This window comes from Plectropomus leopardus, chromosome 20, assembly GCF_026936395.1.
Source record: "Plectropomus leopardus strain MGB_pleo_1.0 chromosome 20, ASM2693639v1, whole genome shotgun sequence".
Classification (NCBI taxonomy): Eukaryota; Metazoa; Chordata; class Actinopteri; order Perciformes; family Serranidae; genus Plectropomus; species Plectropomus leopardus.
Window position 1 is genome coordinate 3,607,501 of NC_142195.1, and position 21,735 is coordinate 3,629,235.

The 21,735-nt window shown below is 37.8% G+C and overlaps 1 protein-coding gene across 2 annotated transcripts in view; it reads left to right on the forward strand.

Moving 5' to 3' along the window:
• dcc (DCC netrin 1 receptor) overlaps positions 1 to 21,178 on the forward strand; it is a 352,843-nt gene extending 331,665 nt beyond the window's left edge. For both annotated transcript variants that reach the window (XM_088070760.1, XM_088070761.1), the window contains one exon: positions 9,362 to 21,178. In XM_088070760.1, the coding sequence (XP_087926886.1) occupies positions 9,362 to 9,451 (90 nt within the window). In that variant the 3' untranslated portion in view covers positions 9,452 to 21,178. The remainder of the gene's footprint in view (positions 1 to 9,361) is intronic.
• The last annotated feature ends 557 nt before the right edge of the window (positions 21,179 to 21,735 follow it).

Below are 21,735 nucleotides of genomic sequence, written 5' to 3' on the forward strand. Positions count from 1 at the left end.
TTGCTGATTCTATCATGCTGACCTTTATTCCAATAAAATTCAACTTTTTATGCCTCTGCGCTGGCCGTGGCTGCAGGCGTTATGTTTTTGGGTAGTCAGTCCATCCCTTCCATATTCATAAATGCGATATTTTAAGAATACCTCAAGGGATTTTTTCAAATTTGGCACATCTGTCTATTTGGAAATAAACTGATTAGATTTTGGTTGTTGCAAAATCTTGTCTCACTTACTCTCATAAATGCAATATCTCACAAACTCCTTGAGGGAATTTCCTCAAATTTGGCACAAAAATTGGGGTCAACAATGAACTGATTAGAATGTGGTGGTCAGAGGTCAATGTGACCTCACAAAACATGATTTTTTTGGGCCAAAACTCAAGAATTCATACACTAACTATGAAAAAAAATCACATAACAGGGCAAAATTATGAAGTGAGAACATACCCAAAAAGCCAACTTCACGGAGACATCATAATGTTCTGCAAAAACACTTCTCTAGCCATTAATCAACATGATAAGTCAGGAACAGAAGAGGAACATTTGGTTAGATACTGAATTGGTGACACTAAGCTTGGGTGTCCACCGTGAAACTGTGCTGATTGGGGAGATCTTCTGCGCTGTCGGGGTGATGATGTGTGTGAAACATTCATGTTTTCACAGACATGGATGGAACCTGTAAGAGCAGAAGTGTAACTAGAAAGTTTTCACAGCCCTCCTGCTTTCTATTGTTTACCTGTTCTCCAGCCTGTCTGTGATTTTAAACGGGACAAAAAATTTAAAAAAATCACACACATACACACACAAAAAGACATGCTCATATGCCATGTACACAGCTCTGGAAAGGGGAAAGCAGTCTATAGCCTATTTTTAGCAGGTTTACCCATGTTTAAAAACCCATTACATCTGCTGATATAGGTGAAAGAGGGGTATAAGGACTTTCACAACCTGTCATTCACAACCTGTTTACCAGATGCACTCAGACTTTCCTGCCTAACTCTGTCACCTGATCTTCACCTTCATCTCTTCCTTCCTGCCTCCACCCCTCACTCCACTAACGTGGTTATCTGTGTTAAGGATCTGTGACTAGTTTCCAAGCTGTGAGCTCGTACACCACCATATCTCATTTAGGTAAATGCGATTTTCTCCTACCTGCTCTGTGTGTGTATGTCGGCATTGAGTCCTCTACCTTGTGCCTGAGCACAGTCATGACAAATGAGGTGAAACAGTCGTTACTCAAAGCTGCGCTCTTATCAGTTCCTTTTTATTTCTGTGCAGGAAGAGGAATAAATTAAGAAATGAAATAACATTTATTTATATTTTTAGATAACAAAATTGTGTTTTAGAGCAGCAGCAGAAGTCTGACTGTAAAGAAATGGGAAAAGAGAGAAAGAGAGAGACATTTAAACAAACTAAACGTGTGTGTGTGTGTGTGTGCGCACGTGCATGCTTGTGCGTGTGCGTGTATGAATGTATGTTTGTATGTATACATCAGAGAGTTAGAAGTATGCACTTAAGAAAGCACCTTGGTTGCTGAGAGGTTACAGCATATACCACATATGTATACTGTATAATAGCAATGTCCCAGGTTTGATTCCAACCTTGGGACCTTCGTTGCATTTCATACACCCCCAGTCCCATGTCTAAACTCAAATTAAGACAAAGAAATTAATAATAATACAAGAGTGAGTAGTATATATAGGATTAACCTCATCCAGAGTCGCTGAGCTAGGCTTTATTAGCATAATGTATTGTAGATATCAAGTGTGCATTTAGTGAATTGTCATTTAAAATCCTCCCAACTTACATAATTATTAAGTAGCATTTTATTTGGCAGTCAGGTCAATTATTCCAACCATACTTAATATTACCTCCTTTACTCTTCAGTCTAAAGTTAGCTTTGTCAGTTCAATTACAAAACATTTAGAGCAGTTTTCATTCAATAGGTTTCCCCAGTAACAACTTTTACAACTAAATTTGCTCATTGCAGCGGAAAGCCTGTTGACCTGTACTTTAGAATAAGACCATGTCTTGGTCCAACTTTCTGCCTGAGCACTCTGTAGTACTTTATCATTCTAGAATACTCACTCCCAACTCGTCAAATACAGTAGCTTGCTTCAGAATATGATGCTCCAGGTACCACTATGGCATTAGTTTTGGATCCTCAGGGACAGCTTGTTAATTATCACTCATTGGGTGCATTACATTACCCTGCTCGAAGGAAACACAGGATTCGTCACCTTCCCCCAAAAAAGCAACTTTAGTGTTTGGCACCAAAACTCTTTTTTTTTTTTTTTTTAGGTTTGAATAAAAGATTGAAGTTTAGGTTAACCTAACATTGCATATATCACATATGACATAACCATATAACGTAGTTAAAAAAAAAATTGAAAATTCAACATTCCACACAGGACACAAACACCAGTCTCCTGGGTTGAAGTCCTGTGTTTGTTTGACTCGTCCTCTCAATTCTATCCCACTTGGAATTATTTAGCTTTTTATAGTATGTCAGTGATTTGAATTGGCTTCTATGGAGTTAGCCGAATGCGTGCGATTCACACAGAGACTAAAGGATGCCTTTGTGTTTTGGAATCACAAGCTGAGGCCCATTGACCAAGCTGCCATATTTGATGCCTCAGGAATGGGAACAGGCTGTATCATTTTGGCGTTTCAGTGGTGGTTAGCTTTGGAAAGCTTTTGGAATATGTGCCTTGAGACATGTAAACACAGGTTTTGTGGTTCATCTGTGAGTGTGTGTGTGTGTGTGTGTGTGTGTGTGTGTGAATCAGAGTTCACATGCTCTCATCACTCTTCTGTGTTGGGATGAATCTCCGGTGGATTATAGAGGAGCATGAATCCAGGTCAGTGGGCAAACAGATAACAGGATATCAGAGAGACGCGGGGCATCGACTGGCGCTTTATCCCATTGATGAAGCGTTTACTGACTCAGTTTAACTGTGCTGTTACGGGTCAATAAATGAGATCAGGAGGTCACTGCAGTTTTATACACTGTTATGATTTTTACAGAAGCCTTTCTGTCCCTGGAAGATGGAAAATACCAGTCAGTGTGGAGCTTTTAGATGAGCTTTTCTGGCCTCATTCAGAGTGAATGAGGAAGGTCAAACGGTCAACTCACACTGTGTGTTACACAGATAAAGGACAACTGTACTTCTCCTGCTTTTCCTGTAGCTGTCATGCACAAGTAGATTGAGAAAAACAAAACCTGGAGTCAAATTCCCAGTATGTTTATACAGTTATTTGGCCAATGAAACCTTGATGAACCTGATTTTAATAATTATAATGTGAATGTCCACAGTTAGAGATGTATGTCAGCTGTTGAGAAGTTGACTGAGAAGTTTCCAACTAAATACACAAAAACAGACAAGAGAAAATATGTTTATATAGTATGAACATGTCAATAAGAACAAAAGTCAGTAAGAAGCAAGCCTGTGAACTGTATGTAAAGGTCAAGTTTGTAAGATTCTGGAGGATTTAGTGGTTTCTCTTGGTGAGAATTTTAGATGACAACCAGCTGAAACTTCTACCAGTCAGAATTCCTTCAGTGTTCATCATTTAGGAGGTTTTTACCAGGAACTGAATTATCAGCAGAGGTCTCCTCCTCTTTACAACAAATGAACCACAGGATTTCAACTGGTAAAAACACTAAATAATGGAGTTTCACATTAAAAAAAACACTGTTTTGCTTGTTGTAGACAGGCTGCTAGTTTTCAATATAATTTAAGATTCAAATATTCAGGAGGTTTCTTTTGGAGCCAAATTATCCACAGAGGTCTCTTTCTTTTTAAAATAAACGCTCCAGGTGATTAACTGGAAAACACTGAATACAGTAGTTTCATATTTAAAATCACTGTTTCTTAAACATGTGATCACATTATCTCAGATCCAGCTGTTCAGGAGGTTTTTAACGAGAGCCGAATTATTAGAGGTCACCTTCTTCTCAACACAAACAGAACTCTTAATTTAAACCGTTAAAAACACTGAAAAAAAGTTCTTGTAACAAATTGTGTTTTTCCTATGCTGTTTGGCATGTTAGGGACAGGCTGTTAGCCCAGCATCTGCTAATGTGTGCTTACCTTTTTACTCTTATAACTTGAGAGCCATATGTGCAGGAGGTTTGAACAAGGAAGTTGAATTATCTACAGAGGGCTCTTCCTGTCCAAAACAAACTGATCAGGTAACAAAATAGTCTCACTTTACAAATCAGTGTATGTCTTAAGCTCCTGTAGCAGAGGTGATGCTAATTGTGGTGGTTGACATGAAAATTACAAATAGCCCTATTTGGAGCTAGTGCTAGTGGTTTATCTGTTCTGTAGAAACATGGCAGTGCAACATGAGGACACATCCCCTTTATAGAAATCTCTTTCTATGGTAACAAAACTATAATGATACGTTTTTTGCAGGTGATTGTACATTTTTAAAAAAAACTTATTTCATTATATTCAGTTTATAACAACACATCCGTCTAAATTCTTCACACTACCCCTTTAAAGAAATATATACCAACCACTAGATAAACTACTGTATATATGATATTGGCAAAGCTCAGGTATAGTAGAAGGAAAGAGCATTACAATTGAAATATTATTAGATTTTTACCAAATTTGACAGTGATAAAGGACATACTGGATGTGCCTACCAAATCTGGAAACTCGAACAATGTATAATGATCACGACCAAGGGAAAAAATTTCATTTTCTTGGTCAATTTGCACCAAATCTGGTATGGTACATCTGGAGCACATCCATTGTTGTTTGTGAAACACATGGAAATAAAGCAATGTGTAATATATTTAGCAAGATTATCAGTTGAATATGTTTTGGTTGTGAAATTATCACTTTACTGTCTGTGTGTTGTTAACTGGTAACCTGACTGCTGCTGCTGGTAGTGGATTCAGGATGTTGGTTAACTGTTACTGCGTCCTGATTGGGCCCTACTGATGTTTTAAATGGGGGTGATTCATAAAATCAATGAATGGCAGAGGTTAAGCTGTCCTTAGGCAGAAAACAGTCAAAAGCTGATCCAGCCTGACTGTCTGGTCAGGTTAAAAGCTTTAACTCGACCACACTGATATCTGTATTTCCAAATCTGGATCAGCAGGTTCAAGCCTCTCTGGAGGGAGAAATGATGCTTTAGGAAACCTGAGAGAACAGTCAGTATGTTAAAAAATAAATCGTAATCATAGTTGATTAAAGTGATAATCGCTATTATACTGTTTTCATTGTTAGGCTTATTACACATGTATATAATAATAATAATGGATGTTTTCTAATCTTGACAACACATTAACAGTACAGTACAAACAAAGTCAATCTTCAGTTTACTCCAGTTAGTCATTCGACAACCAACTTTTCAAAACATTTTGGCAAAATCCAATATGTGATATTAACTTATTAAAAGGTAAATCTCCACATTTCTGTACAAAACAGCTCACTCTTTAAACAAGGGCTGAATCTAAAACTTATTTTCATTTTCATCTAACTTATGTTTTTTCAATTAAATAGTAACTATGAAGTTAGAAATAGGTCTGACACAGTTTTTCAGAATCTAGGACATGGTGTTCAAATGTCCTGGTAAGTCCAACAATCCATTAGATTGATATATTCTGTAAAGATATTCAGTAAACAAATACATAAAAGTATTAAAATATAAAAATATCTGACAAATAACTGTTCCGTTAATTAATTAATTTAATGTTGTTGGTTATGGATTCAGTTGTGAGCAGATTTAGTTATCAGTTAATCAACTAAACATTTCATCAGGAAAAAAGACAATAAATACAATTTTCTTATCTGGATACACAATTGAAAATTCCATTTCTCAAATAGTAAATTCTATTCTTTCAACATTTTTATTTTGAAAAGATTTGACAATCAATGACAATGAAATACACTGGTAGCTATTTGGATAATAGATTAACAATAATTAATAATATTATTTTGGACCAGCTTAAAAAGTAACAATTTTGTACTTTTCTTTGTTTTATCAGATAGTATCTTTAGTTTTAGGTTGTGTAGTTCTGGATAAAACAAGTACTTTGTGGCACCGACAGATTTATCCAAAAATTCAACAGACAAATCAATTATGAAAATATTTATTGTAGTTGAAAGCCATAGAGCTATAGCCCGAAGTGTTCAGGGACTAAAACAGTTATGTTATTCCACTTTATAAAATAATAATACGGTACAGTACAAATTTTTTTTTGTCTGTATCACTGTAGTTTCCTTCAGTGTTTGAACAGTAGCTTTACTCAGTAACACTGCTTTTATATGTGATTTCTGCAGCAGTATTTCTGCAGGATCAGCGCAGTATAATAAAGAACTTGTACATTGACTGTATATAGTATTAATACAGTACAAGTACATGCACAAAGTGTTGTGCATTGACCAGGCCTTTCAGTTTAACAGTGAGAAATATTTCCACTGAGCCTTTATTGGTTTTTCACGGCATGCTGAAGAGAATATTGAATATTTTTTTTGCCAACTGCAAAGGCAAACTCTGCATGAAGGCCACACTCAATATAACACACTGAGAGAGTGTGTACAGTATGAGATGTGTGCACAGAGACGGGCACTTGCATGTCACACACACATTCAATGAGATGGAGGTTCTTAACCAGTCAGAGGTGATGGGTTGTATTGTCAGACAGAACATGCCATTTCATGCTGATCACAGAGACTCGGCATGATAAAAGTGTAACCATTCACACTATCAGTGCATCCTGTGGTTAGAAATGTATGCAGATTAGTGACACTTAATGCAGCCCATTAACTACAAATCCTGTGAACTTTGCATTCCTTATCATTTTCCAACTTATTTATTTTGATTTCTTTACCTCAGGCAGCCACCGTGCCTTCAGTTCAGTTCAACATGCAAAAACTTGAAACTTGCCACTGATAGATAATTCATCACAGTCAACATAAAGTCACCTTTTAATTTATTCTGCTCAGATTGAAAAGTTTGCACTGCACTGCCAGGCAACAATAAGTGAACTCTGACAGGAATAAAAATAGACATGACTTTAATTGAGATGGATTAGGTATGTGCAGAGATCTCTATTTGAAATGAAGGAATGAGTCAGTGAATGCAGGAGAAACACATTAAAAAACACAATGCGGCACACTAAAAGGTGAATAGTTTCTTTGGAACAAATGTGGAACAAATCAAGAATGATAATTAATGAATCCTTAATGAGCTGCTGATTAATAACTCCAAATCAAGATCTATATTTGTATTTTCTACTGCCATTTGTAGAAAATACAAATATAGCCCTCTTGCTGTGAGGCAACAGTGCTAACCACAACACCACCAAACTTGATTCAATTTGATTTCTTATAGCAGATAATGACAAAGGACGGTCATGATTCGTTCCTCAAACCATTGCACCATGTTACTGCAGTAAACTCTGGTTATCATGTTAAGTAAATAAGTAAAGCTTTATTTATCTAGCACTGTTATAAAACAAGGTTACAAAATCCTTCACAGAAAAAAATGGATACATAAATGACAGCACAATGAGACAGACAAAACTAAAACTGACAAAGAAGTAGCACATAGAGATCATCTTAAGACAAACCTATAAAGGCAGGTTTTTAGTAGCAGTCCACAGATTCAGCAAATCTCAAAGATTGAGGAAGGTGGTTCCAGAGGACTGGGGCTAAAACAGTGAACATAAGATCACCTTTTATTTTGCAGTTGGAGCTAGGGATGGATAAAATGCCAAGATTTAAGCATGTGAGCGAATAGAGAAGTAAAAAGGAATGAGATCAGAAATGTAACTGGGGGCAAGGTAATGCAGTGCCTTATATGTAGTCAACAAGATCTTGAAGTTCATTCTGAATTTTGCAGGTTGCCAATGGGATGTGAGTGTAATATGTGACTAGCGATTACTTCTAGTTAAGCTCCTGGCAGGTGCATTTTGAACCAGCAGTTGATAATTTAGAGCATCTATCAGTTGATCTAAATGGGGAAAAGTTAAAATGTGAATTAATAGTTCCAGATTCGTACAAGATAATATGCATCAGATTTTTATAATATTTCTTAGTTAAAGGAAACAGAACTGGATGAGCATGGTAACAGGATGGTCAAGAGTCAAATAAATCACAGATACCAAGATTCTTAGCAATAGGTTTGATATTTGAGTGTAGTGGGCCAACGAACTGATCAACTGCAGTGGCAAAGTTGTCAGGACCAATTGAAAGATTTTTTTTGAAGTGGAGGAAATTGAGAGACATCTGATGTTTGATGAAAACTAAGCAATCATGGAGGAAGGACAGTTGATTCAGGTTATTGGTTTTGGCAGAGAAATGGATCAGTGTATCAGTATGTACTGTATGTATTAGAAGCAAGTGAACATGTAACCCAGAGGAAGCATGTACAAGGAAAATACATGTGAAATATATACTTGTCAGATAAGAATGAAACCAGTTTTAAACTGTACCAGAAAAGCCAAACCAGTTCTGCAACCTATCGAGTAAAATTGCAAGATCAATTGTATCAAAGGGGACATCTGGTACAGTAAATTACAGTAAGCACTGCTAAGGTAATTAAAAAGTGAAAGTGAGAAACATCTAGGTTAAATATATCAGCTGTGTGTGGGTCGATATTTCTGGGTGAATACATGAAGAAACGTGCTCAACCTGTCAGACTTATGTTTCAGCACTCTTAATCATCTTCTTCACTGTAAAAAAACATCAGATTTTCACCTTTGTCAAAGAAATTAGACTTGTTTGTTCTTGTTTGTTCTGAGTTAAAATGATACTTGCAGATTTTCAACCAGCTTTGTGCCATAACAATGTGGGTACTATGTGTAAATGAACTATGGTAAACTTCCCTCCTTCGTACCAGTACCCAGGTCTCCCAGCTCAAGTTACTGATGTATTCCTTTAGGCCATAAGCTTTTTACTGGCAAATGATGGGAGGGATGTAATTGTAAAGCAGCCAGAAGAAATGCTGATTTTGTCATTGAGGTTATCAACCAACCACCAAGTCCTTGATCTATAAAGTCCCCACTACTCTACTTGTGGGTGGTTTTGGCACAGGAGATGGTGCGGGTTATCCACTAATCTCTAGATTGCCAGTTCGATCACTGGTTCAGTCAGTTACTCCTTCATTATGCATGTCAAAGTATCCTTGGACAAGAATTTTTCTACCCTCAAATTGCTCCCAATGACTGTTCCATTGGTAAGTGACTGTGTGAGAATGATTAGCAATTAGCACCTTGTATGGAAGCCTTGGCCATCAGTGAATGTGACACATGGTGTAAAAGTGCTCTGAGTGGTTTGAAGACTAGGAAGGCGCTTTACAAGTGCAGGTCCATTTACCATTACCATTTTTTTGTCTTTCAGGTTTATGAGCAGGATGACCTTTCGGAGCAGATGGCCAGTCTAGAAGGTCTGATGAAGCAGCTCAACGCCATTACTGGCTCCGCCTTCTAACCTATGTTACCAGTCCAGCCCAGCCCTCAGCCATGACCCAGTCCGGAACCCTTCTTCAAGCCTCGATGGTACCTGTTGTCCATATGATAAGGGTGGCATCAGGTCAATTTGGGTTTGAAGATGCCTCTGTGGAATCAGACCTCCATCTGTGCTTGGTTGAGTTTGTTTGGTTTCTGCTGGTATCGGCAAGTGTCTACTGTTTGGGACCGGGTTAGGATAGAAGGGAATCAAACAGAGGACAAACACTACAGCAGCACAGCATCAACTCCAAGAACAGGATGAGAGTGGAGTGGGCTCTTTAGGAGTTCAAACTGAAACCCCTCTAGACTCTTCAACCTCAAACACAAAACTAGAAAAACCCAATGCCTAGCGCCTCGGCTTAATGACACAGGATGATGGGATTGTCACAAAAAAGAAGACAAAGTTATAAGATCCCTCCTGTTTCTCTTTGTGGTATTTATTAGCGTCCTCTTCCGCTGAGTTATCCACAACTCAGTTACTGTGACTGTACCTCACTTATTTTTCATAATCACTGTTGGAAGTGTTCCTTTTGTCTTTTATTTTCTGTTTGGGTATTCCAACTTTGTGCAGTTACAGGATGTGTATAGGGTTTGAAAATGCCACCAGAACCTACAGTGACATATAGAAAACACATCCTCAGCCACCAAAGTTTCACCAAAACATTCTTTTTTTCACCTGGATCCGTGGTCACCTGTTTTGGTGACGCAAGGTTATCCTCTCTGGCATTTCTCGCCAATGTTTTTTTCTCTGTTTTTTTTTCTCCCTGGAACAAAACAGTTTGATTTCACTGAATCAACCATCATCCATATTCACTGCTGCCCTTCAGCCTCTGGATTCTTAGTTTTAAAAAAGGGATTAAAAATGTGATTTGGCTGGATAGGAACAAGTATGACAACCTGCCTGGAACGCATCCAGCCGACTCTACTCGTACAGGACTGTATAGAAACCTCTATAGACTCCCACAGTCTGTTGCTGCTCTTGACCAAGCCTTTACTCTCCCTAACCCAGACAAACTCCAATCTTTACCTAAAAGGACTCGTGTCGTTGCCAAATTTTCATCTTGGAAAACTTATTGTAACCTTTTTTGTTTTTGCTCCTTGTTCAAGTCTGTCTCAGTCCCAACTTAGGACTGGGCATCAGTGAAAAGCAGTAAACTGAGCCATGTGGAACAAATGCTATTGGAAATCTGGATTTGGATTGGTTGGAGCCATCCTATTCTGGACAAATGAAGGTTGGCTTTGGATGGTATGTAGTGATATTTCCTTTCGAGAAATATGTTCAAATTTGGTCTTAACACCTCATTCACAATTTGTCATGTTGTTCTGTATGTATGTCACATTGAGTGAATTGAGTTATCCCCTGCTGATTGGAGTACTAAAGATTGATTACAGTAAAATGGAAAAAAGTTAGGTAAAGACTGCATTCCTGCAACTCAATGATCAGAAAAAAATGTTGCCATTGCAAATTTCTGCAGACCACATTTCTACGTCATTTTGTAGCAGATACACAGAAACTTTTTTTCAACAACTCTATGGCAAATGTCTGGTTAGAATTAGGTCCAAAAACCACACAGCTTTCGTTAGGAAAATATCAAATGTCGGCCCAAAATACCCTCATTTGGCAGCACAAAAGCTGCTGAAAAAGCAAGCACAGGTCTGTGAAAAACACCAAGGTTTAGTGCCACAAACGCTGGTGGAAATGACCCAAATGGTCTGTTTGTTGGTCTCAAACAGTGGTTTTCAGTATGGCAGCCACCTCACCTAAAATCAGCTTATATACTACATCAGTTTTCAAATGTTCAAATGTAACGTATCTGGGGATTGCTGAGATGTACAATGTCATCATTTTAATGTGGTGACTAGGCTGACTGTTGGCTAATGGCCCAACTGTTAATGTGTTCACAAAAGGTAGATATATTTTGGACTGCACTCAAACAAGGTTTTGTGATTTTGGACGCATAGAAACAATAACAAAAACTCTTGGCATATAACCTTGGATATATTACATTTGTATATCATTTTGTATCAGTTACATTGAAACTTTATGTTTCTCAATAATGCTGTGGTAAAGGTTAGGTTTAGGTCCAAAAAAACCTCTACATTATGGTTAGGAAAATATCCTGTTTTGGCTTAAAACCCACGTTTGATGGCACATAAGTTGCTGGAAAAGCAGGGATCGGTCGGTGAAAAACAACCAGGGTTGGTGCCACAAACATTGGTGGAAACACTGCGAAGGGTTTGCCAACAAACAAGAGGTGTTGTGTGTTGGTCTTGAATAGTGCTCTGGTCCGCAGCATGGCAGCCATCTTGCCCAGGTGTTATGCCTTCCACCACCCATTTTCCAATGATAAAATCAGCTCATGTACTATCTCAATTTAGATACATACAAATGTAACTTGTAGTCTGTGGTATGCAGAAACATACAAGGCCATCATTTTCCTCTGGTTTGTCTGATTGTTGGCTTTTGGGATACCACTTCATGTGTTCACAAAAGACAGTTATATTTTAGACTGGACTGAAGCAAGGTTACAGTAAAATATTATCAGAAGCTCCATCAAAACAAAATGTTATTGTGAGAGAGAGAGATAATGAAGTCATATTCACAAGACAGCAGTTTGTTTTCTTTAAAAAATTAGACTTCTATCTCGGGGTCAAGATCTCAATTATAATATTACAAGAATATAATTGCATTCCCTTTAGTAAACAATTAGTTTGAAAATTGACATTACTGTGATGAAAACATTAATTGTGAAGGAGGTGTTACAACAACAGGATCAAAGATCAAGGGTCAAGTTATTAGTATTTGAGCTATTATTGTTGTTCTTATTATTATTATTATTAAGATTAGAGATGTTAGTGAGCAGCCGATGATGATGCTAATGAGAGTATTCTCTGCCATTGTTTATTTTTTTCAATTTGTGCAGTTTAAGTGTGTTCGACTGGAGGTGAGTGTGTTGTGTTTTGGGCCTGCTTTTGATGAATCCATATTTATTTTTCATGAGATAAACACACCTGTACCTCTGTCGACCTTGATCGCCCACATGGGAAAATTGCGAAACCGCCAGCTTCACTTTGAGTTTACGTCAGGGCGTTCTGTTTTTATACAAAAATAAGAAAAAACAAAAACAAACACACAAATAATGCATATTCCACAAAGTATATTTTTACATCTGCTGTCCTGTCAGAACTATGTTTCTTCAAATCAGGTTTTTTTAAACACATTTCCACAGAGAGCTACTTTTGAGGTCATGAGCCACCATGAAAATTTATAACCTACAGCCTTTGACTTTAAAAAAAAAGCTACATTTTATTTAAATTTCAGCTATTAACTGGTATGGAGAGAATCATTGGTGCCATGTTTTAGTTTTACGTACTTAAATAGTGTAAAGAGAGAAATGTTTGCATTGATTGGACAAAATAGTTGTAGTTTCAGGATGACCTCTGAGGTCAACCAGGATGACGGAGCAGAGAGCATTTGCCTTTCAGTTCCTTAAAGCAACAAAATTTGTATTGACTGCAGGAACAAAAAAAATTAGATTTAGAGAATTAGAGTGACAATTATCGGCTTGGGATATTTTTTGGAGTGAAATGGCGAACGGCAGGAGCTTAAAATGACAAATGATTCCTTAATCAGTTGAGGGGAACAGAACAGGCCATCAGTATGCTCCATATTTGACTATGTCACCCCAGTCACCATATTGTAATTTTCAGACCTTTATCTTTCTGTGATGAAAGGAAAAAGCCTGAGGGAGACGAAGGGAGCGGAGGCAGAGAAGGTGAATTGATATTCAGAGGTGGTTTGTATGTGCGAGTGAGGGCATGGAGGAATGAGGCCGGGAATTCATTATAACGCCGTTTCAAATATTATGATTCAAGCTCACGCTCAGCGGGCTGTTACGGCTGCGGGGAAAAGTCCCGCGGATGGATGGGATGGAAAGGTAACGTCTCTACAGAACGAGCAAGGGGATGAAAGGTGAAGGAACGCGGGCAAGTGAGCGGTGTGGGGATCAAACTCATCAGCGTGTTCTGAGAAGATACATCCAGTCCGAGGCAAGCGCTTTCATACCTCTCCAGCCGCACTTCTTTTCCTTCTTTAGAAAGCAGAGCAGGGCTGCAGACAGATGGAATCATCCCACACTGCTGTGCGAGACTAAAATTAGATTTAAAGAAGGAAGATCAGATTTTAACAGAATATTCTAAATTAAATGGCCTGTTGACACTAGAGAGTTCTTTTCGGTGTCGAAAGGGGATATGAAGATGAAAGTGGAGAAAATAATCATCATAAATAAATAGTCATACTGGTATACATTTTAGCCCATTAAAATTATATTGAATATTTCATTTTCTAAATCATCCATCAGTTTTTAAATTGATTCCTTCCCTCCCGGCGGCCATTCATTTATTTCATTTATATGAGCATAAACTTGCAGAGACTTCAAACTTAGCCTGCTTCCAGACATCTGAATCCCTCTATGGAGCAAATCATAGCTGTAAGGGGGAAAAATGGGGACAAAATGTTGAAGAGCATAAAAGGGATACAGAGTTGACTAACAAAAACAGAACACATAACACATAACAACCCCTAATATAGATACTCCTAGCAGTCAGTAAGTACTGTTTGTACATTTTACCATAAAAAGTAATGCACCAAAATTTGTACATACTTCATGTAATGAAGAGCCAGTAATTCATGCATGACCTATGGATTTGGAAACTTGGGATCACATGACCAATGCGCTGACTGTAGTAAAGAAGGAAGCAGCCCTGAGCGGTCGGTTGAGCTGGTGGATGGGTTACAAAACACAGGACATACCTGCGGGATTTCCCTAGGAGGCAGGTGATCAGAACCTTGTGAACATGAAGTCATTTTAAGGTACATCATCACCAAGTTTCTTTCCCTAAACCTAACTACAGTGACTGTACATTAAGTACATGATGTCTTCTGTGGGGTGTTAATTCGAAGAACAGCATGTGAACTGTTGTATAACGATATGTTGATAGCCAATGTGAATGTAAAACTAAATTATAACCATGACTATTAGACTACCTAACACTCCCTGCAGTTCTATAATCTAGCATCAACATTTAGGCAACTACAGTTTAGTTGACACTAAAAGCACCTGCAGTTGTATAGCACTTTTTTATTCGTTCAACCACTCAAAGCGCTTATCACATTCACACATATTGATACACTGTTGGCCAAGGCTACTGTACAGGATGCCATCTGTTAGCCACCCTCAGTTTTTAAACATTCATACACATTCTCATACTGATTGAACAGCCATCAGGGGCAATTGGGCATTCATTACCTTGGCCAAGGATACTTTGACATGCGGACTGCCAACCTTCTGATGAGTGGACAACCCACTCTATCTCCTGAGCCACAACTGCCCAAAGTAGTCATGCAGCCTGCTCTTATTTCTAGGTCGTCAAATAGCATTGCACAGGGCATCTTTTAGCATACCTATGTGACAGACAGCTGAAACACATTCCAACGTGCTTAATGCCGTGAAATGGTCACGGTTATGGTTAGGCCACAAAACTTCTTGTGGTCACATAAATACATAATGAGCTGACATCAGTGGATGACAACCATATGTAAATTGCAACGTGTTTCATTAAAACATCATTGGCCTCTGATTTCACACGGTACATGAACTGCAGTTTCTTGGCCACACTTCTGTGTTCGCTTGACCCATCCACGTCCTCTCCCTCGCACTCTACGATGACTTTCTTGCTCTTTATACATCAGTTTATACAATTAATATTAGTTTACACGTAGGTTGCTGTCAGAATCAAGTATTGCCATGGATGGATTTACACTGTAGTTACTTGAAAGCCTCAAAAAGACTGACGGTGTCATGGCAGCATAAAGAGATCTCAACGTAGCTCCTCTGTATTACTTTTCATTTTCTTGGTAATTGTACCAAACTGTTAGACCTGTAGGAACTCACTCAGAACACTAAGTTGTTTGTGTTTAGCCTCTCTGTGTTGTCCTTCAACAAAATGAGCGCAAAACCGTCTACCAGATCCAATATCAACAAGCCTGTGACTCAAAGGCTGAGTCTAAATGAGTCCAGAGAGGCTATGTTAGATTACAAAGGGACTTTGTGTCAATATGTCAAATATCCAAGTGTGCTCTCTATCTGCACTAAACTGTGTATATGCATGATGGGGTCACTCTTGGAAACCTCTAGTTTCAAGTCTTTGCAAGCTGATTTTCATAGATAACTGAAATGAATGCTTGGAAGGTGTAAGGATGGAAATAATCTTAAAACTGATGCGAAATTTAGAAAATCATCAGCAGAATGTAAAGTTCAAATGTCTTATCTAGTGAGCTAATTACATGCGACATTTGACGACCGTCACGTTGAGAAATCAGTCAGGCTATGGAGTTATTAGCATGTCTAAAAACTTTTTAGAGCAGTGAGGTCACATCTAATTGGATGAAGTTATTGGATGCCACTTCCCTGCACTTAAGGATTCTGATCATTTGAGTGAAGATGTTAATTGACTGTTCATCTTAATTCTGTCAGTCATCCAGACGTCTGGTTAAAATACACAAGGTCTTTCCGTTCTTGACTTGTCATTAACACCAGCTAACAGTCTCCATATACCACAGTGTGTCCAACACTTTATTTATTAGGATTCATTTGCCCTTACAAGTTGTGTTGCCGTCGAGATAAATGAGACATCCTACGTGCCTTTACTTTTCACCCAAGCGTTCATTTCCTGATTTAGTCGCTTTATTTGAAGTCTTGAAATGTTAAAATGTGCTCTGTGTTGTGTTAATTTGTTCTTCGTGCACGGTCGTCACACAGGAAACAGATGAGACATTTTGTTCAGCTGAGGATTTTTCCCAACAGCGCTGTGTCCCTTTTAAACAGAGAACTAAGAGAAGACTGGTTCTTTAACTTCAGTGGCGCAGAGGCAGCGCTTCAGCAGCTGTCTAGAAGCAGACACATCAGACATGCTAAATGCAGTGATGACAAGGATCCTTCTGTACCTGAAACATTACAGATCGGCTCCACAAAGCAGCCGGTGTGTCCATCAAAATGTCTTTGAGCAAGATGCAAAATTCCCAACCAGCTCTCTGAGACTGTAAAAAACATCCGTCCTCATAAGTCAGATTGAACATCTCAGACGTTTTTTTCTCAGTTCATGTGGCCTTGTTTATATATTTTTGTAGAAATTTGTGCGCAGAACTCGAAATAAGCAAGAATGAGGCAGATCAGCGGACTACATATGAAGCTATTTGTTGAAAGTAGATGAAGCATTGCCGGATATTTTTTTCTTGTTTAGATTTTTTTTTCTCAATATTCATGTCTTGAAATTTAGACTTTTTTGCACTGCAAGGAAAACATTTGGATTAATTAACCAGATTACCAGTTAATCAGTCTTGTACAAGTGATGCAACCCAACTGCTAAGAAAATATTGGCATGTACGTTTCTGCAAACCACCAGCCTGTTCTCATTCCAGACTTGTAAAATACTGCTGCTTTGACAGTGTTTTCAGTGTATGATCCTTACACCAAAAGGCACCTTTTGCACACGCATGATATGCCCCTGGACGGCATCAGTTGAGAATGCAGCCAGAAAGAACCTGTCACATTGTTATTATACATCACCTGAATGCTGAACAGCACCTTCTGCGTCATTCTCATACGTAGACAGGTGGCGGCACTTGAGAACGCAGCTAGACGACACCTGTCACATGCGAATGATATACCACAGAATGGCGTCACGGTGAAACGGCATTAGAAACAACATAATATAAGGAGCAGAAGGCACCTATAGGGCGGGCAGGAGAGGCGCCCCTGCCTTTATGTGAATGTGATGGGGTTTTTTCTACACATTGCCATGTGCCTCCTTCCCTTGTCTTTGTTGCCAAAACCTAACCATCCGTTCCAGCATATGCATTTATGACATTCTGGCATTGGTTGCCATGTGCTTCTTTTGTTAAAAATAATCACATGCTGCATCATGTGCATCTGTTGACATCAAGGTAGCAGCATCCCAGAATATAAAGAGCAGACACAGGATACCTAAAACATAATATGTAGACGTGGAAGTCCACTGCAAAGCAGCAATATGTAACAGCAAGGTATAAGAACATGTTAGAACCACAAATACATTTCAACGTTTCTTTACCTTTCAACGGTGCTGTGTCTGACCTGTGGGCAGGTTTTAGCACAAAAACTGCTTGGTTATTTTCGTAAATCATGTTTTGGCTTAAAGTACAGTTTTGGTGGCACAATCCAAAACACTTGCAACACCACTGGCAAAACGGGGGCTTGTCTCTTAAAAACAAACGGTTTGGATGTTTGTTGGTGTCAAACAGTGATCTGCATCTTTGCAGGTGTCTCTCCAAGGTGACAGACCATTCACCATCTCCTTCACCTCCCCATGACAAAATCAGCTCATATATTTCACTTTAGAAACACTAATATGGTAAGTATGAAATGTAATGTAGTCATGGTTTGCAGAAATGTACGATGCCAACATTTTTTTCTGGTCAGTGGGCTGTAGCAGTAACTAGAAACTGAAGCATATTCTGCTCGTTCTGTAACATCCAGCAAAAGCAAAAATGTGAGAGTTTGGATTATTGCAGGAGGTTGTGTCTATGCCACTGATTAGATTTCGCAGCAGATCTTACAGGGAACACTTTTACATCATTTTTGATGAGGATATTTCTATACCAGTCAGTGGCAGGGAAGTAACATTCATCTTCGTCCTCTGCATTTCTATTTAAACACTGAACACAACTCAATCTCCAGGCAACAAAGACCAGCCCACAGCAGACGGACAGTCCTGCAGCTTCTTTTTATCACTGCATGTCAGACTCATTTAAACTCGTCTTTTTGGACATTTTAGTCTTTTCATCAAATTTGACTTATAACTCATGTTACTGCAAACTATTTTCAAAGTCATACCAAAGAGTTTCAGTTTTTCCTTCCATGCAGCCACTAGTTTTCACTAATTTCTAATGTGAAAAATAACTTTTAGAGACTTCACCAGACATCAACTTTTAAAGATTTCGCTGTAGAGATGAGTCAATTAACTGATCAACAGAAAATGTATTATTAACTACTGTGATGATGAATGATACACATTTCTTGTCTTTATGTGTGTCTGTGGGGTTTAAACTGCTGGCCAAAAGAAGCAACAACTTAAAGGTCCAGTGTGTAGGATTTAGTGACACCAAGTGGTGAGGTCGCAGATTGCATCCAACTAAAATGTTTTCCCTGTGCCGAGCATGAGGGAGAACTATAGTGACTGACGTGAAATTGCCAATGCTAGAGCCGGTGTTTGATTTGTCTGTTCTGGACTACTGTAGAAATAACAAAGCTGACTTGAATAGGACCCACTGCAATCTCTAGGGTGACAGAAACACAACAATTCTTATTTTCACATGATTTTACACTAATAAAACATAGTAAGGAGTATTGTATTCAATTTCTTCTTAATAACTTAATTCTCCTTGAAAGACACCATTTTGGGCTTTAAGAAATTGTGATTTTTTTTTCCTGACATTTCATTGATTAAAAAATCATTGATACTATAATGGACAGATGAATCAATAATGAAATTACATTTACTTGCAGTCCTATGTGGCTGTTTTATTGTTGTGCGATAAAAATGAGTTGGAACTTGTTACTTCATCACGACACAACCAAAACAACACTAATTAAAAAAATGCTTATATGTTGACTAATGGATGAGCTCAGTTTATTTTGATAGAAATGACTGAAATCAGTGGCTGCTGGGGGGGATTGAAATTATTTTAAAACAAAAAAAGTAGTATGATTTAGAAAATGTGAAATGCAAGTATGTGTTTTGAAGTTAAAACATCCAAAATACTGATATGCTTCTTTAACTGATACCAAAACAGAGACAGAATGAGCATCCTCCCAAACGGACACAATCACCCTAAAAAATAAAGTCCAGTATTCTGTGCAAGTAAAATACAATATATCCACTTTTTTGTTGCAAAACATTAAGTAAAAGTTATTTTAATACAGGGAACTAAAAGGGAACTAGAAGAAACTTTTGTTTTATTTTTCATTTTCAGCAGAGTTGTATTTTTTCCATTAAACTTTCCACAGTGAATCTTAAACCAAACTTCTCGTCTCCGTCTCGATACAAAGGCTTCATTTCCACAGTCTGACCCCGGCCTCTAACAGCCACGTGTTAGAGTTTGTTTTTTTTTCTTGTTGGCTCTACATGTGTATTTTACTGTGGAGAAAAGCGTCGCTGCAGCAGAACTACATTACAGAACGCTGCTTTTTTACAGTGTACAGTTCCACTAGAGTAGTAGTAACTTTTTATAATCAAATTTAATATATTATTATTATTATTATTATTATTATTATTCCTTTATTTTGAGTGCTCTTTAAAAACTATTATTTATAACCATGTGATATTTCTTCAAATGTAAATTTAGTTTAGCAAGAACAAAATGAAAAAGAGGACTGAAGCGCCGTTCAGAGTTTTTTTTTTTTTTCATTTTGTTTGTTGCCTTAAATGGTTGCAGTATTGTTTGGAAAAAATATTGTAGAAAGATTATTTCATTACATTTTGTTGATGAAACATGGAAATGGTCGGTCAGTCTGAGGACACACAGTCACCATTGCTTGTTTATTTAGATTTAAAACATTTAGATTGATGGCATCTATGCAGTTATCCTTTGTAACTATAACCTGTATATACCGACCCTAGGGTCTGTTCATTTTTGTAGACTCTTCTTTAAAATAGATTTTCACCACAGCCAACTTTTAGTTTAACAAGTTAATAAAACTTGATTTGTAGTTGATGGACTAAAACATGCAGAGACATGGCAGGACAGTTCTTCAAAAACACTTCATCCTCTATCTGTAAAGGCTCTTGTCCTCGTGAGCTCGTCCTGTGGTGACTGTGTGAAACTCAGAAACACCAACCAGACCAGATAAGGTGGAAACTGGGGAGGCTCGGCTCCTGCATTTCAAAGGGAAACTTGACTTCATTAACTTCTTTCTTTGAGAGCTTCACTCCTGTGTGGGAACCATTGAGGATCAAAAAGGGACAAATTACACGGTCAAAAAAGACCAAGTGAAGTTGGTCAGGGATGTGCTGACTTTGAAAGTGGCCTGATGCTGGTGTGAAATCGACTCTGTCAGCTCGAGCACAGACAGTTTCAGGCCGGCAGCTTACAAAAGAGAAAAAGAAAATAATGGGGGTAGAAAAAAAAAGTCAAAAATGATTTGGACCTCATCTCATCGGGGTGAAAGGGGCCAAATTAAAACGGCCCTTATCTCCTCTCACACAGACAATTGCTTCATTTCCAGAACATCATTGTTCGACAGTGGAGCTGACAGACGGACATCTCTGAGTAAATACAGTTTGACTTCGCCCTTTAAAAAAAATGTCCAATCCTAGAGTCATTATAACCAAATTAGCTTAGTGACTGCAATATTTAAGAGTGTACATTTTGTTCATTTTAGTAAGAAGGAGAAAAGATGATGATGATGATGATGATGATGATGATGAAGGTATGAGGATGATGATGTATCTCAGATGAAGTAAAGCGGAGTTTCTATCCACAATGTTGTATACAATTGCTGGTTTTGTAATGCACTGTAGAACAGTCCCATGGTCCTTTTTTATAGAAATGTTATTTCAATGGTGCATTCTTTTTGTTTGATAAATAAAGTTTTGATACAAAATCAAACACGCTTTCATTATTATTTATGGATCATGGGTTTTTATATGTGTGCGTGTGATATGGTAAGGACAACCACACAGTATAATTATATATCTATATGATATACAATACCATATACTGTATATACTATGTGTGTGTGTGTATATATATATATATATATATATATATATATATATATATATATATATATATATATATGTGTGTGTGCATGTGCTGTATATATATATATATATACAGCACATGCACATTCAGCAGCCAGTATCGCCTCAAATCTTTGCTGCTTTTTTGCTATGTATGTTATTTTTTAACATCAGGAGAAGTTGTGTTGGGTTTGGACTGAATGCAGCAGGTAGCGAGAAAATCTCCACCAATGGCATTTTTCGCCATACTATACAATCTCGTTTTCCAACATTTTTTGGATGTGCTTTACAATGATGTTTTTGGCTGTTTCTTCAAGATGCTATAAAATAACATAACTCAAAAAATGCTGTTTTATGTTGTTTCAAGCCCTTGTTTTGACATACAACATAGAAAAGCATGTTGGGTCATGTCATCATTAAACA